General features: G+C 37.6%; 1 protein-coding gene and 1 long non-coding RNA gene across 2 annotated transcripts; both read right to left on the reverse strand.

Annotated features, from left to right (window-relative positions):
- Positions 1-217: 217 nt before the first annotated feature.
- On the reverse strand, positions 218-8538 carry LOC146731565 (uncharacterized). Its single transcript, XR_014927025.1, has 3 exons — positions 8451-8538; positions 4662-4732; positions 218-472 (listed from the first exon to the last, which is right to left on the reverse strand). It is a non-coding gene; the product is annotated as an uncharacterized LOC146731565 (long non-coding RNA).
- A 7765-nt stretch (positions 8539-16303) lies between these two features.
- Positions 16304-17767, reverse strand: LOC146731566 (uncharacterized). The gene has a single exon (XM_085493368.1). The coding sequence runs from the start codon at positions 17713-17715 to the stop codon at positions 16768-16770; it is 948 nt and encodes a 315-aa protein (XP_085349494.1). The 5' UTR covers positions 17716-17767; the 3' UTR covers positions 16304-16767.
- Between the last annotated feature and the right edge of the window lie 38 nt (positions 17768-17805).

Genomic DNA, 17805 nt, shown 5'->3' on the forward strand with positions numbered 1-17805 from the left:
AGTTTTAGATCACAAGACTGAGTGAAGCATTTCTCGCATTGTTTGCACTGAAATGGCTTCAATCCTGTATGTGTACGCATGTGCGTCTTCAGATTCCCCGACTGAGTAAAACACTTCTCGCATTGTTTGCACTGGAATGGCTTCAATCCTGTATGTTTTTCCATGGACTTCACACATTTAGGTTCTCTGAACTAATATACAATTCTAATATCGCACATTTCAGTTGTGTTGTTGTTTTCATTAATAATTCAAAGCATACCATGTGACATTAAAAGCATAATTCTCCAAGTGTATATGTTGGTAACTTTCATATAAATTTTCAGTGACTTGAGTATATAAGTGTTTAGGAATTTGTATCACTTCTCTGGAAATCTTGAAAATCTTGGGAAATGAAATGTACTACATTGTATTCCAGGGCTTCATTGTGTGAAGTGTTCTTCATCTATAAATTGGCAGCAAGTTCAGTTTTCACCTACAAAATAACAGAATGAAACAATATAACAAAATATATTTGGAGTGCAACATCATGAAATGATGGATATCTAACTGCAGTTTACCATGTCTGTATGTGCTTCTACATAGCCTAGCCTTAACCTATCAAAATATTATTAACTGGCATTGTAGAATATTAGCTGACAAGAATGATTCCAGCATAATAAGCGGGTCTAGCTCGAATGCTAGTTTTCTATGTGTCTCTACAGAACCTAGGATAAAGTGGAATGTATCTAAATAAAAATACGGTGTGATAACAATGCAGCCTATCTATCTATAATACAACATTTCTATGTGTCTCTACAGAGTTTATCAACATAGCTACATGTAAATACTATTTAGAGATACCGTATCATTGTATAAGTATTATGTGATCACAAAGCACCATATCTAGCTAATTTTCTGCGTGTCTCAGAGTCCACGAAAATAGCTACATGTGATACATTAAAAAATAAAAATAAAAGGAAGGTGTGATATCAGAGCAGCCTACTTATCTAGAATGCTACATGTAGATGCAATTTATTAAAGTAATAGTATGATGTGATATCAGAATAGCCAATGACTAGGAATGCTTGTTTTTCCATATCTTTGCAGAACTATGGATAATACAATGTAGATGCAATGTATAAAAGTAAACACATGGTATGATGTGATATCAGATCAGCTTATCTGGCTAAAATGCCCGTTGCATATTTGTCTTATTAGAGCCTGGATTATTACCTACATGTAGATACAATGTATTAAAGATCGACATGGTTTATAAACAGGCGCGGGTGGAGTTCATTATTCAAATAAAGTCGCCCTCACTCACATTAATATCTGTGTATAAAAGCTCCACAAAACATATTATATTTCTGTTTTTCAAATGTGAATGGCGCCATGAATATTCATGGTAGTTATAAATAAAAAACGGATTGAATTTGGCAGGTAGACCATTTACTTTTGCCGGAAAAATGGGTTTCAAAAGCGTCGAGTTTCCAATTTGCCGGCAGTGTAAGCCCCACCACATCGTTTTCAAAATGCCTACTTTGAATATGAGGTAAAATAAACGCTACTCGTGCGTTGCTCATACAAACAATGGAATGAATTACCAAAAAGAAAACAGAGGTTGTCAAAACCAGACAGAATATAAAGTGTCTCTCTGAAAACACAGACGGTGGTTGAAGTCAACTTGTCAACGATAAACGGCATTCATAAGCCGTAATAACAATTTTGCCTGAAGTTATGATATACTAGTATATGCACTCGATGTACATTTTTATTTATTCAACAATCTTCGCTCACTGCGCTCATCAGGAAAAGTCCACACGATGGTGTGTGGTCGATCGACAATCTCGTTCCATTCACGGTTATTTGTAAATCAATGTAGAATAGCTTGGAATAAAATTCTATGCGCATGTCATACAAAACAATCAACAATTTGTTGAGGCTTTCCACATAACTATTACAGTAAAAGTATGGTGTGATGTGATATCAGAGCAGCCTATCTAGCTCGAATGCTAGTTATCTAAGTGTCTTTGTAGAACAAAGAATAATATCTAATTGTGGATGTAATTTATTAAAATAAAGATAAAGTATGGTGTGATATCAGAGCAGCCTAACTAGGCAAAATGCTAGTCATCTCCGTGTCTTTGTAAAACCAAAAATATTACATGTATATACAATGCACTAAAGTAAAAGTATTGTATAATGTGATGGGCTTCGCTTGATAGAATGCTCGTTATATGTTTGACTTTTTAGAGCCTGGATTATTACCTACATGTAGAAGCAATGTATTAAAGTTAAAGTATTGTGTGATATCAAAGCAGCCTAACTAGCCAAAAGGCTAGTTGTCTATGTGTCTTTTTAAAATCTGGAATATTACCTACATGTAGATGCATTGCATTAAAGTAAAAGTATGTTGTGATATTAGAGCAGCATATCTAGCTAGAATGCCCCTTATATATGTGTCCCTTTAGGGCCTGGAATCTTACCCACATGTAGATGCACATGTATTACAGTAAAAGTATGGTGTGGTGTAATACGAGAGCAGGCTATCTAGCTAGAATGCTCGTTATACACATGTCCTTTTACAGTGTATTACAGTAATAGTATGGTGTGATACCATAACAGACTATATAGCTAGAATTAGGCAGAGTGTTTTCAACCCGACTATTCACATAGTTTATACCCACCATAGACTCATGTCATTCAAAATTATCTGTCATTCAGCCGGCAACAGAGAGAGAAATCTAGGTCAGGGGAAGCCCCGTGACCTCAGAGATTTTCTTCCACAGTAGGGACCTTGTGTCTATGTTGGGTAAGAACTGTGTGAATAGGCGGGTTGAAAACCCTCTGCAAAAATTCACTATGTTCAATTACCCACCTTAGACTCCAGTCAGTTAGAATGACCATTTTGAGTCAAACGCAGAAAGGTGGTGGGTTTCCATGCATAAAAGGGTGTCCATAGCCCGGCACAATATTCCCTACTTACGACTACCACTTAGATAAGTACAGTGACAGTGTCTTAACTTGACAGTGTCGTACCCATAACAAAGCAACTGCAGATAGGGTGACAGGGTTGCCCGACAATGCTAGACCCAAATTCAGATGCTTGGGTGACTAGCATTCCAAAAGAAAAAGAGGCTGAAATAGTTCTGCATGAGGGCATAGGCCTAAAACGAGACCGTGACATGTCCAAGGAGTGCTGACGGGAGAAACTTCTCTGCACAAATCTGTAGCAGAGACTACTTATTCGCCTATGCGCAGTGATTCTTGTGTTTATCTGGGCTTGGTCAGTAACCAAAGTCTCATCTACTAGAACGGGTCCCACCGGAAAAAGACCTTCTTCAATTGTTTGGCCCTTTGGTAATGACTGGTAAACCCGTTTGCGCTCTCCTAAAGCCCGCCCTCAGTATATGATAGAGGGGGAGGGCACCTGAGGCAAGAGCCAATTATTCAGCGATCGCACAAAGCCCATGTGCTCGTACTCTGTGTCTCTGTAGACCCTGTGTCATGTCTTGATTCCTTAGTACGATTCTCGTAGTAACTCAACCCTCGAACTGGGCATAGAGGCAATTCTCGATGATGGGTGACAAGGCTGGCCTGTAGCCAATAGTCATAAATCTTGCACACTGTCGCAGTGATCCACCTGGAAATGGAAGTTGGGGAGAATGGTCTGTCCTGCTTACCATAGTCATAACACATAAACATGTGCTTGCTGCCATGCCTTGAATCCTTAGTATGAGTCTCGTAGTAACTCAACACCCAAACTGGGCATAGAAGCAATTCTCGATGGTGGGTAACAAGGCCAATGGTCGCTGCCTAGGACAAGCCCAACTCGTCAAACAAATGGATGAAAACGTCAGCTACATGGTCAACAGAGAGATGGCATGGATCAATCTCCCTTCCACTACACCAACATATGCCCGCCATTTTAGGACGCAGGCTGCATTGGTGGAATCCCTATTTGCCTTGGCCAGGACGTTGGCAGCTCGCTCAGATAATCCTGAGTTTTTTGCACACACAAAAATAAGAAAACAAACTTATCCTACCAGCCACTACGTCTACTGTTACCAATGGTTCACAGCTTCTTCAGAAATCTCAGTCGAAAAAATGGAGACTGAATCAAACTGGTTTTGCTAGGATGCTCACTTGATGCTGAGAAAAACAGAAGTGATCATAAGGCAAGATGGTGTCCCCTGCCTTGCCTCGGTCACGTGGTTCGTGATGTGGAAGAAAATATATGAAGTTATGGGACTTTCCCTGACATAGATTTTTGTCTTCGTCCTTGGTTGAATGGCAGAATAATGCCTACAGTGGTAATTGAACGTAGTGCATGCTTGTTTTCTCTGTGTCTTTACAGAAGCATGGATAATATACAATGCAGATGCAATGTATCAACGTAAAAGTGTGGTGTGATATCAGAGCAGCCTAACTAGGCAAAATGCTAGTCATCTCCGTGTCTTTGTAAAACCAAAAGTTTCATGTGTATCGCTACAGAATGCAATACAATGTAGATGTAAAAGTGTTGTGATATCTTTCTATAGAACGCTAGTTTTCTATATATCCACAAACCTAGCATGATAGCTACATGTGGATAAAATATTGGTGGAATGTATGACAGTAGGAAAAGACATAACCATCTACATATATACATATTTAAAATTGCCGGAATGAACTACACTTACCTAAAGTGGATTCTGCGTGTGAAACCTTTACTCAGTACACTATACAAAATGATTCTAACCCAAATATATATCTATATTAAAAGAGTATAAAAGATTATGTTGTTATTAAAGGACTGTATGGTAATAAAAAACAGTGTTAGGTTGTGTCAAGAGTGGCGAATAATTTACCTCATATTTAGCAAGCAATTTGCTTAATTTATTCTTCAGTACGAGTAGCATTTTTATATTCAACACCAGAATTAGTATTACTTCAAACGTTTTTTTTTTCAAATCAGATGTTAGTCAAAGGAGGCGGCAGGTTTTTTTTGACTGTGCGGCGAATATTTTACGTAAATGTAAACAAATCGATTTTTCCGGGGGGGGGTCCGGGGAGCATCCTGTTGATATCTAGACCCTCTGAAACGCTAATTCCTGTATTTTGTCGACTGACCTTCCATTTGTTTATTGACTTTTCTTTTATATGATTCGCTGAGGGCGCGAAACACCGGTGTTTTTAACTAGGTGGGAACGCGAGCAGACAATTTAGCATAATATTTACACACAAAAAAAAACAGTGCTAACACCGGCGTGTGAGAACGTATCTATAGTGATACTCCCCGCTCCATACTTTCCTGCATTAAGATAAGATTTGCTGATACAAGTTGATTCATCTTGTATCAACAAATATTTACATCATGCAGTCTCTGACGCAGGAGACTCCAGATGTTACATTCTTTGGGACGGCCTGGATTCAGAAATACTCTAAAATTGCGAAGAAAACGAACATTTTGCTGAGAAAAAAAAACTATAAAAAATGTTGTATTGTTACGACGTGGGGATTTTATGAGAAAATGATTACGACTGTGACCGACCTCCACAGTTGCCCATGGAAGACTAGATACCAATAAAGGATGTTTACGGGTAAACAGAAGCTCTGTTATCAGGGATATATTTGCTCAATGATTAGGTCAAGAATACGGTGCAATGTTTGGCAAGCACAAGTAACCTTCAATTTGAGTAGGAAAATAATTAACAATCTCCGACTGATATGGATACTTCCTAACCACGTTGTTTTACAGTAGATATGTGGTATACAAATTACCAGCACGTGTTAAACGTTATTATAGGAGCAGTAAAACAAAGGCTTAGTGACAGAAGGTATCAAATTTACATTTAATTTATTTTATATTAATTAACTAATGTGTTGCACTGTGGAAGACCTGTTGGAGACTGGGTTATAACAAAAACTTCATCATTCAAATCTATGAACTCTTTGTAGTTTTGATGATTTTGTTTGCATTATTGTTAATCATTTCAATTGATTATTGTTCTATAAGTCAGAAGCAGCTATGTTCAATTAGTTAAACATGTATATGTAATTAGTTTGTCACGTAAATGGCTGATCATGTCACAGCCGATGTCAAAACAAAACATTTAAAGAAAATGTGGAAAATAAATCGTAAATGAAAAACAGTAAATTTATGCCAAAATGTACAATATGCTCACGGTACTTCAAAAATCACCTAGGGGACATTGTCAGAGGCGGCGGCGGCGTTTTTTGACTGTGGGGGTGAATATTTTATGTAAATGTCAATTTAGTCTTCCATGGGCAACGGTGGAGGTCGGTCACAGATGTAATCATTTCCCTGGCACTCTCAGGTAACACTTTTACTTCAAAGCTAATTCAAAAGTGATGGTTAATTACTTCTCAATTTTATCATTTCCTTCAAACAGTCTCGGTTGGCCAAACTTGAATTTTATATTTCCAACAATTCTAGTCTATTGTGTTGTCATATTTATTTTATTTCTACTTTTCTTGAATTGAGAAAATAATTATTTCAAAAAAATATTTGAGACTTATTATGGTGTAAATAACTCTCGTTCAATTAATTTCCACAATTGTAAGTTCTTATGATTAAGAAGTTATTCTTTAGATTGGATATTTGATGTTGAAACAATGTTAACTCCTGAATTCAAACCCTCAATGAGTTCCACACATGGTATCAATACCATTATACCGCCGAGAATATTCCTCTCTTTCCTGAATTGTTTTTCGAAATATAGGATACACCATTGTGACACTTTAATATCGAGCAAAACTAACCTTGTTTCTGTGCTTTTTTGTCAAAATCAGGTAACTGTCAGTTTAATTACAATGTTTACTTAAGGTAGAGATGCAGTTTACCTGACAGGTATTTTAATTAGTTAATTAGGAAATCAAGATGACCTCCCTTGTCCACAAAACTATATATTTTCGGAAAGCTTATTGTATATTATTTTTTTGATTTTGTTAGTAATTGTTTATGAACACTGTAGTTTGAAATGTACACAAAAATGTGCTTTCTTGTTCAAAAGTGATTACAAAAAATTAGCTTCTAAACCATGCTTCTGTTTCCTGTCAAAATTGGTTTATGGGTACAACTGTTTACTCTGAAGAAAGTGCCGTCTTGAAAACTGTCTACCAGTTGTCAATTTTGCAGGGCAGCAGCTCAAATTTCACTACTTCAAGTTTGTGTATAAATGAACACCCGGGCTAGTTGTCTGTAAGATTGTTGTAACACTGTTCAACCAAAAACAATGCCCCGGGGGCGTTTTGAAGATAAATACATTGTCAATTATTTGTGAAAATTTCAAAACAAAACGTCAAAACGTCACGGAGCTATTTTTTTAAAGTTCTGGGATGTGCACTAAAAAGAAGCTGAGATAATTACTAATTTGCATAACAATTCACTCAGTAAGAAGTTTACTAATGCTCATAATTAAAATGACTGTAACAGTTCCAAATTTAAATGGATTATCGTTTTGTAAAAAAGTTAAATATAGTGCATAATATGGAGATCCTGCCATTTCTTTTTTTCACCAGGTTTCTTTTTTATTGTTTATGTACAGCCTTGCTAAATCTTGCTAAGCATTAAAAAGTTTGCACCTGTTATCTATATTTATTTGATTTTAAAACTAATTTTGTTTTATCGCAATGGCACACTTGTGTAACATTCCACAACGTTGTTCTTTGACTATTGTTTATTTTGACGACTACTTCAATGTTCTAATTAGTCGAATGGGAAAGCCAAAGCGACTGCGTTGGTATTGGCAAGTGTTTATCTATTGTGATTCGCACCCTTGGCGTTTGTATTAGGCGGTTTTTCATTTCCAATGTTTGCTACGTTGTAATATGCAACCACTTCCCCCGTTTTATTGTGATGTTTCAGTGTTAAATGATGTCTTCTTTGTCTGTCTCACCATGACCTAGTTTTACAACCACGGGCAGATTGCAACGAAGTGCATAACCTTTGGCTTGATTCGACTGGCTGTATAATTTTTCTGCCAACAAGCAAAGATTTATTACCGTTATTATCATTATTTTATCACGTGATTTGTTTGTTTGTATACAGCAATTCATATATAACGACCCTTAGTGAAGGGCATTTTTTGTGACATCAGCAATTTGTACAGTGTGGATTTGGATTCTCGAATTGTGCCTGGACTTTTAGCCAGTGTATATTTCATTATTAAAAAATCATGTCATATTATTATAACTGAAATTTTGAACATAATAATTTTGTCAATAAAAATATTGTTCTACCGTTAGACTATTACTAACCATTATTCTACACCAGTGCAAAGCAAGAAACGCAATGGTGGCATTGACGGTCGCATGTATTGAGATTACACGCCGCTGAGACAACAAACGCGATCGTTCATACATACATACAGTGTTCACAGGTATTATTTATAATTTCACGAGGTCCATAACTCTACAAACATGAATGTTTGACGAGTATACTTTAATCGTAGATATATGTCACTTACTTCGCTCGGAATATTCCTCAATCCTGACATAAGCTCGTCCTGTATAATCTGCACTAAATTGCACAATGGCGGTAACCCCGATGACCTCAAATTAATGCCCTCTACGCTGACAACATTTTATTAACAGTGGTATCGCCTCCAGATGGCGCTCTTGTTAATTGCTTTTGTATCAAAGGATATCAAAGCACAGGTTGATTCTGCATCATAGTCCCGCTTTATACAGGTATTGTTAAATAAATAGATATTGTACTGTAAGAAAACCTTACCTTCAGTACCTCTTGGGTATCTTAAAATCATGGTGATTCACACAGGGACCTGATGAACTACTTACGTCAATACATGGACGTCTTTGGGGCGGAGCAACTATGTCCCAGTACAAGACCTTAACCATTCTCAAGATAATGGTAATTATATAATTAACACAGTTTGGTAAAGTATAGCAATACTACTTCATTAAATTGAATTATCAACGCTCCGAAACCTCGAAAATCACTATTACTTGTTAAGACCAATCAGCCTGCACTATATATTACAAGGGATGAAACAAAATATGCACATGTAACCCGGGCTTACTTTGGGTATTTTTAGATCCATGCTATATACGATTTTTGCCCATTGTTCGTCTTACATCGCTTAAATATCCACATATGCCGTTTTGTGATATAGCGCTCTCTTGTGGTACACTAGTGCTAGCCTTATGTGGTTTTCGATAGTATTGTATACGTTATATCACCCTGTAGCACGCTTGGTGAATTTTCCTATTTTTTTCTTGTGCGTTACTTGGGCCGTTCTGACTGCTGCTTGTTGTCATTTTTAACGGTCTTTTACTGTTTACGTATTTCGTTATAGGCCCATGCCCTGCGTTGTTTTGGCTGTTTTTTCTGGTGAAGTTCGTTTTATGGCATGAAAAAGTGTTGAACTTGAACGTACTTTTTTTCTTCAGTACACCGTCATTTTTGTTTTATTACCTAACACTTTTAGGTTCATGTGCTGCAAGTTACAGAGAACATACCTAATAGGCCGTCCCTCAGCAAATAACTAATCCAAGGCATTTTCAAAATCGGGAAACTTATTTATTTATTCATTCATTCATTCATTTATTTATTTATTTATTTATTTATTTATTTATTTATTCATTCATTCATTCATTTTGAACAGCGGTGTCTTCCTTCAAGTATTGCATTGTGTTGTTGTGTGTTAAAACCATCAAGTACAATAGAATGATGGTCCAGTGGCCGACATCCTGTGTTTATAATAAACAAATAAAATAGTGTCGGTCTGCAACTTTTATTCCTGGTTGGAAATTCTGATTCCTGGACGGAACCGTCCGACGTGGGAAGAAACATGTGATATAAATGTTTGATGTGTAACAGATACACTAGTATGACTTTATGTCCGGAAATGAGGGTATTTACTCGGTGAAGTTAAACTATGCTGTAATTACGGCATTCATCGTACTTTATCCACCATGTAATATGTCAGGTATGTAATGGCAATCCTGAGCTTCAACCTGAGCTTGCTCAGAGTCAACCTGAGCTCCATTCTGAGCTTCAACTTGAGCTTGGGAAATTGCTTACAGCTCAGAGTCAACCTGAGCTCCATCCTGAGCTTCAACCTGAGCTCGGAATATCGTTGTTCACATCAGAAGCTCAAAACGAAGTTGGGCCACCGACTCCGAGCTCGCTATCGAAAACGAAGTTGGGGCGCCGAGTCTGAGCTCTAACCTGAGCGTCTAAGATCAAATCAGCTGCGTTGAAGTCACTTATTAAAATATACTCGCTAGCGAAAACAAAGTTGGGGCGCCGACTCTGAGCTCTAACCTGAGCGTCAACAATCAAACCTGCTGCGTTGAAGTCACTTATTAAAATATACTCGCTAGCGAAAACAAAGTTGGGGCGCCGAATCTGAGCTCTAATCTGAGCGTCTAAGATCAAATCAGCTGCGTTGAAGTCACTTATTAAAATATACTCGCTAGCGAAAATGAAGTTGGGGCGCCGACGATGAGCTTCAACCTGAGCGTCTAAGATCAAATCAGCTGTGTTGAAGTCACTTATTAAAATATACTCGCTAGCGAAAACAAAGTTTGGGCGCCGACGCTGAGCTTCAACCTGAGCTCAAATCAGCTGTGTTGAAGTCACTTATTAAAATATACTCGCTAGCGAAAACGAAGTTGGGGCGCCGACTCTGAGCTCGCTGGCGAAAACAAAGTTGGGGTGCCGACTCTGAGCTCTAACCTGAGCGTCTAGGATCAAATCAGCTGTGTTGAAGTCACTTATTAAAAGCAGTCGTTTCACACGTGTGAAACACGTTTCCTGTTTTTATTATCTTTATTTCTGCTTTTACAGTTTTATTTTCTTCTGAATGTCTGTGTCAAAGTCAAATAGGATATTCTAAACACGTTTCCTGAGCTTGAACTTGGGAAATTGATTACAGCTCAGAGTCAAGCTGAGCTTCTATCCTGAGCTTCAACTTGAGCTTGGGAAATATAGTGCGACTCACCGAAAGGGTCGCAGTGTCGCTCTGCGAAACGGCATATTTTGTTGGGAAGACCAGTTGTCAAAGTGTAATTACGTTGGAACACATATGCGTGCATTGTTTTATGTTGATGTCAATACTTTTTTCTGAATTTCGAGTTGACATTTAATTTCGCGGTTTTGAGCTGTCCATGGACCATGAGCTGTCCAAGCCATTCGCGGTGTTTAAATTTTGCGGATTACCGGAAAACAAAACGAAGGATCACACCACAGGAAGCATAAATAAATCAATAGTTGCATAACATTTGTGTATCATTTTTTTATTGGAAATGTGTGACAGTGGGACAACTGGGAGTACTGTAGGTTACTGAGAGCATTTTCATTGTTATTCATCTTCTCGTTTGTCGTGATAAAAACACTGGGAAATCGCAGTGTTTTCAAAAACACGATCGACATGGAAATCAAGTCCAAGTTCCGGGTCCCCGTAAACTTCATTAGATTGTGTGTGTATGGCGGTCTGTGAACGTGCATGCACCTCCATGGTACTGTACTACCGTGCACTGGGTCTCAGACTAGTAATCTGAGACTGGGCACTGAGGAAAACGAACCGATATCTGGTTGTCATGACGTTGACCATTGCAGGCACAGTCAACCAATGGTATAAGTGGATTCACGCAACCATATTGCTACATTGTACCAAGCATGAAAAACTGGGAAAGACGTTTCACCGGTGAATTATTGGAGAGAAACGTTGTAAATCACAGCGTTCCACAAAGCCATGGTATTCATAATTATAATTGTTTATTGGAGGTGTTCATAGTTGCGAATTACTTGCATAGCTTCTATTTACAGAAACAAGCTGATAACACTAATCAATGTGTATAGCGAGCCTGGTATAGCAGTCCAGTCACTCTTGCTTCCATAAAGCGTTGATCTGATCTGAGCTAGACATTATGTAACGATGAGATAGTTGGTGGGTATTTACAAACTACATAGTCCAAGTTGGCCACGTCGTGGACAACATGCATTCACCGTGACCACAGTGAGTTGGACAAACTTATGTATTTTAATAAATTATTAAATAATAAAATGTTATATAAGTTTTCCCTTACCCCCTACCTGGTATTGATTTCAAGTAATCACTGATCTTTGATTTTACTACTCTTTCCTTTAATGCGCGATGTAGACACACTATAAAATTTGCATATAACATTAGCGCATAACAAAGATTGTGATCGATATGGTGGTGTTGAATATCTGTGCAATATGGCAGTGTCGTCTGAAAACCACGCATCAAAATGATTTCTGTTTATTTATTTACTGTTGTAGATCCTGTGAACTAGCCATTGAATATGATGTCGGGAATAAATGGTTTTCTGAACAAGCTTTATTACTTATTGCTGGCAATATTACAGTATGAATTGGGAGCAAACTGTGACACCAAATCCAGTCGTTGTTTTGTTATGCTTCTAAAATATATATATTTTTTAAATAAAATAAATTAAATAGCAATATTATGTGTATTTGTATTTGTATGTGGAAACAAGACTGGCTCACTCAAAAATATAAAGAAATGAGGTCTGCAGTTTTTTTTTTTTAAGTTTTTTTATTTGTGAAAAAAAAATGGCATTTTACAGTGTAAACAATAAAACACTCACAGTGCGAGGCTAGTTCACCAACATGTCAATTCTCTTGCTTGAGTGTGAAAGTACATGGTTTAGTGACTACCTCTTATATTTTTAAATTTTAGAATTTCATTTATTTGGGAAGGTTCTTCTATAAAAATAGAACAGATATATATATAGAAGCAAAGTAAAAGTTGCTTTGTCGAAATGTGTTTGAGAACTTTCGAACCGTTTGGGTCCGCTTCTTGGCGCATGGCAAGTTATGCCCGTCTAATCGTTTAACAGGGGAAAGAGACTGCATATAAACTTGAAAAAAATGAATTTTTCTCGATGTCAAACCGGTTGCTATGTAGTAATTGTATGGAACAATGCATTCTGGTTGTCCAACTACGGAATGCGGTAAACCTATCCATAGCTATAGTACACTATTTTCAGAGACTCATTTTCGCCCCAGAGTTTATTTTCGCTTCGAGACTCAACGGAATAAATCTGTGTTAGGCTTGGCGTAAAAGAGGCCGGGGCCATGGCGTACGGCGATGCGGCGACTTGGATTCAGTAATACTCCACTATTTGGCTCAAGCAAGACTGTAAGGCTGTATGTTAAACCATGGAGCTCCATGGTTAAACGTACGATGTATAAAACGCGTCGACGTGTTCACATTACTAACTATTATCAGCTCATTATCGACTGGCACCGAACCAATTCTGTCGTCGTATCGCTTATTTGGAATGAAGACGTGTTTTAAGAGCAGGTCAAACCTTCCACCAGTATTCGACTGAAGTCTGTCATATTGTATTGATTAACTGAAGAATGACACCTCTTGGTGTGTGAATTGAGTCTTATCCATTTAACATCAACAAACCACCAACTATTAATTGCAGCGGATTTCCTAATTTGTAATACACATTTTAAATTTAAATATTTTATTATATTATTAACAGTTCCATAATGTCTCTCACACGGGCATAGTTGTACCAAGGCTTCGAATGTAATTTATTCCAGGGACGTAACGACAAGCGTATTTTATTTACGAATTGTACAGCTACCAGTCTTTTCAACATCAGCATCCGCTATTGTTATTTGCACATGGTGGGATCTAGGCACGCGCCGAAATTTTTAAGCCTTTATGTTTGGAGAGAATTACAGCACTGGGTTTACGATTGTCCGGACCCACATCTTGACCCACTGGGCTCGTGCAGAAATCACGCTGTCATTCGTCGATCTGTTAGTTGAACCAAACATGGAAAGGGATACACATATGATGAAAACAATAATTGACATATTGAAATTAATTCCTTTTGTTATTATAGTATTTATTGCGAGTCATCGTGCAATGAGTGGCTTAGAAGTTTTGATATTTATTTGTTTACGTCAATGTAGCATTGCAAGAAAATATCGGTTGCAGCACATGAATATTCGTCGCCGACGACACAGTCACTCTACTCACCTAGTGGAGTGACTGTGATTTCAATCATTACTACTGTATCCGATCATATGTATATTTATGTGTTCTCTAAAAATTCACCACTGATTTCGTTTCGTGCCGAGCGTTCAAGTAGATCTCTAAGGTGAACGCCACTAATGTGTACCCGAAAGTGACTTGGTTGAGAAATGATTACGTACTACAATATACTAACACTGACACTTTTTTTCTAACTTTTGAAAGTAATAGTTTTAAGAAACATTCATTGTGTGTTTTAATCATAGGTTAATCAACAGTATGTTTATAAGTTCAGTCACATCAGACAAAACACATATCACTTGATGCCACAGTGGTAACACCTCTTTAATTGTAGAAGTAACACACATGATCATAAACAATTGCTATGTTCACTCGGCAGCATTTTATCGGAGCCGAACTACTGCTCCTCCCACGGATTAACAGGAGATTATCTACAATGCGTTCATTCGTTCGGGAGCCGAACGAGAGCCGAGATTTGCCAGAGTTAGATTCAGTTCGATCAGAGTCGAGCGGAACAGTGCCCTTGAATAATTAGTGACTGAAAACGATTTTAACGTCGTGCTTGTGTTTTTTCTTTACATGTCATGATGCTGTTGAGCTAGGAGAAAAAAGAGCCTGAGCATGGAGGTAGAAAAGACAATGACTGATATTATGATTTAGGCATATGTACTAGTATCTCGAATAAACAGGAAACACGGCAGCTAAAATGCGTTTAATACAGCCTATTCGCTCAAGATATCGTCATGCAAAATTACCATTTAGTAACTATTCAACTGTAGTGATATCTAAACTACTAGGAAGAATCACAGATTCTCTCTATCTATCATAGAGGGACTATGGAAGAATCTAAACCTATCAGGAACACGTCACCGTACCGCGATCGCTTCTACGATTTTTATATTTAGTGTCTTTAAAAAGTTTCCGTTCTGTCGTTCTTTCAAGTTGTTGTCGCATAATTTCGTACGCCATTTTTTGTTTCCCGTTGAGCTAACAATCTATCGCAATGATTCGTTACTATTAGGACGTGTACCTCTTATTCAAGCGGGAAATTGCGTGAAATTATGAAAGATGTTGTCTCCGCCATAATTGAAATAAGAGGTTACTCGAAGAAGACGATTGAGGGCCTGATTTCGGCTCCGATATTTGGGTCCGATGCGTTTTCACGATCGGAGCCATGTCGGGACTCAACCCTATCGGAGTTCAACCCCAAGGGTTTAGTGGAGCCGAACTTGGCTCGAGCCGGCTCGAGCCGAACGCGTTTACACGGCCATTTTTGCTGGCTCGAGCCGTTGGGCTCCGATAAAATGCTGTCGTGTGAACGTAGCAAATGTATTAACCAACAAGTGTGAGCGTCTTGGCTTAGTTCAAGTACAGCCCCTTTCACGTTTTTTTTTTTCAAAACATAAAATATGTCGGAACTTCGTTCTATCATAGCCCAACTAGACTTTTTTTTAGATTTTTGAAATGTCATACATTTGATCTAATAAAGACGTACAAAGAAGCGTGATGTATTGGAGCTAAGCACGTCTGGGGTACATCAATTATCAAGCCACGACTGTGTTTGTCGTTGATTGCGGGATCATGACCAGTAATTGTACTTAAGCAATTTAAAAACATGTTGTATGAGGGCGCTATATACGAACATGGAATAATTTTATATGTGGACAACGCTTATACCTAATGCACATTTAAATTGTAAACGGTTATATACACCATGTAAGGATAAATATTAAAAGACAGTTCCCGGAAAACGTCAAAATAAGTTAATTTACAATGGGCGTACTCTGCGTACATGACGTGGAAGAACACAAGAATACACCGGAAACCGTTAACATAATAATCGGTAACCCAGCTGTATATGTTGTTTCAGTTTCAACGTAAATTGGCGTATATTTTTGCATTTACGTTTCTTCCGCCCAACTTAATCAGCGGTTATTTAAAATTATACGTTATAAACGTTGAACGGAAATCTGCGGTTTTTCAGAAATTACCGTTGATTTACGTTGCACTGAATGGACGATAAACGTAGCATTTCCGGCTGCCGGTTACGCGACGGATATGCCACCCCCATAGTCCGATGGTTACGCAACGGTTACACTGCATAACCGCCATGTAACCGTTGTGTAACCGTACCGGAAACACGCGATTTTATGCCGTTTTCTGGGCTAAAAATATCAAGCACCACAGCGTGGCTTGAATTCAATACGAATATTACATCACTAGTTTCCGCTGATGTCACCATACTTGTCCATATCATATTAGTATAAGCCAATTTAAAGTATTACAGGCACTTGATATGTGAAAAGAACATTTAATGACAAATTAAATAAATGGATAACATATCACACAAATAATGTTCAGCCATATAATGAAATATTATTGTAATCATCTTTAACTATCGTTTTTAATAATAATTCATTGACAGTGTACAAAATGCCTCCAGCAATAAATTTAAGTACTGGGTAACAATACAAAACTAAATCAAACTGTGAAATATTATAATTACATAACGTGGTACTTTCAAAATGAAAATTTACTCACACTCAGATCCATGTTTATAGTTGACATTTGTTGCATAAATGTATCTAGTTTGGGATGTATGCAGTAATATACTGTAATATTTTCTAACAATGCATACTAAATATGGCATTGCAAAATAAAATTTAAATTGTCATTCAATAAAATGTATGTTTTATCTATTTTATATCAAAACATCTTGATCGAAACGTCATCACACTTTTGCATACATGACGAATTAGAAAAATACCACATGTCTGAATGTCTCTGTGCCTTTACTTTTTAAAATGTTTTGGTCTAGTTTATCGATTTTATAGCTCAAATTCTCATTCCCATTCAATGCCTTCTTATTTCTAGAAAGAAAGCACATTCTGAATGTCTCTGTTCCCTGACTCACTGTTTTAATGCCACTCCTGTTATCCTCTTGAGTACTTTTCAAAAAATCTAACACGACCAATGATCTCTTCTCTAGCTGATCAGCGTTCTTCATGGATTGGATATTTCGAGTGTGCATTTGTTCTCCTAGATCGCTTGAATGAACAAAACTATTGTCACATTCTTTGCACTGAAATAGCTTCAGCCCTGTATGTATATGCATATGATTTCTTACACCCCCAAGCTGATTGAAGCATTTTTCGCATTGTTTACACTTAAATGGCTTCAATCCTGTATGTGTAAACATGTGCTTTTTTAGACTACCAAAATGAGTGAAGCATTTCTCGCATTGTTTGCCCTGAAATGGCTTCAATCCTGTATGTGTATGCATGTGCTCCTTCAGATGGCCAGACTGAGTGAAGCTTTTCTTGCATTGTTCGCATTGAAATGGCTTTAATCCTTTATGTGTAAGCATGTGCTGTTTTAGATATGTTGAACGAGCAAAACGCTTCTCACATTGTTTGCATTGAAATATTTTCAATCCTGTATGTGTAAACATGTGATTTCTTAGACTACCAGACTGAGTGAAGCTTTTCCTGCATTGCTTGCACTGAAATGGCTTCAATCCTGTATGTGTACGCATGTGCTCATTCAGATGCCCCGCCTGAGTAAAACACTTCTCACATTGTTTGCACTGAAATGGCTTCAATCCTGTATGTGTAAGCATGTGATTTTTCAGACCACCAGACTGAGTGAAGCATTTTTCGCATTGTTTACACTTAAATGGCTTCAATCCTGTATGTGTAAGCATGTGATTTTTCAGACCACCAGACTGAATAAAGCATTTGTCACATTGTTTGCACTGAAATGGTTTCCCCCCTGTATGTGCAAGCATATGCTG

This window comes from Saccoglossus kowalevskii, chromosome 18 (genome assembly GCF_978046115.1).
Source record: "Saccoglossus kowalevskii chromosome 18, keSacKowa6.1, whole genome shotgun sequence".
Lineage (NCBI taxonomy): Eukaryota > Metazoa > Hemichordata > Enteropneusta > Harrimaniidae > Saccoglossus > Saccoglossus kowalevskii.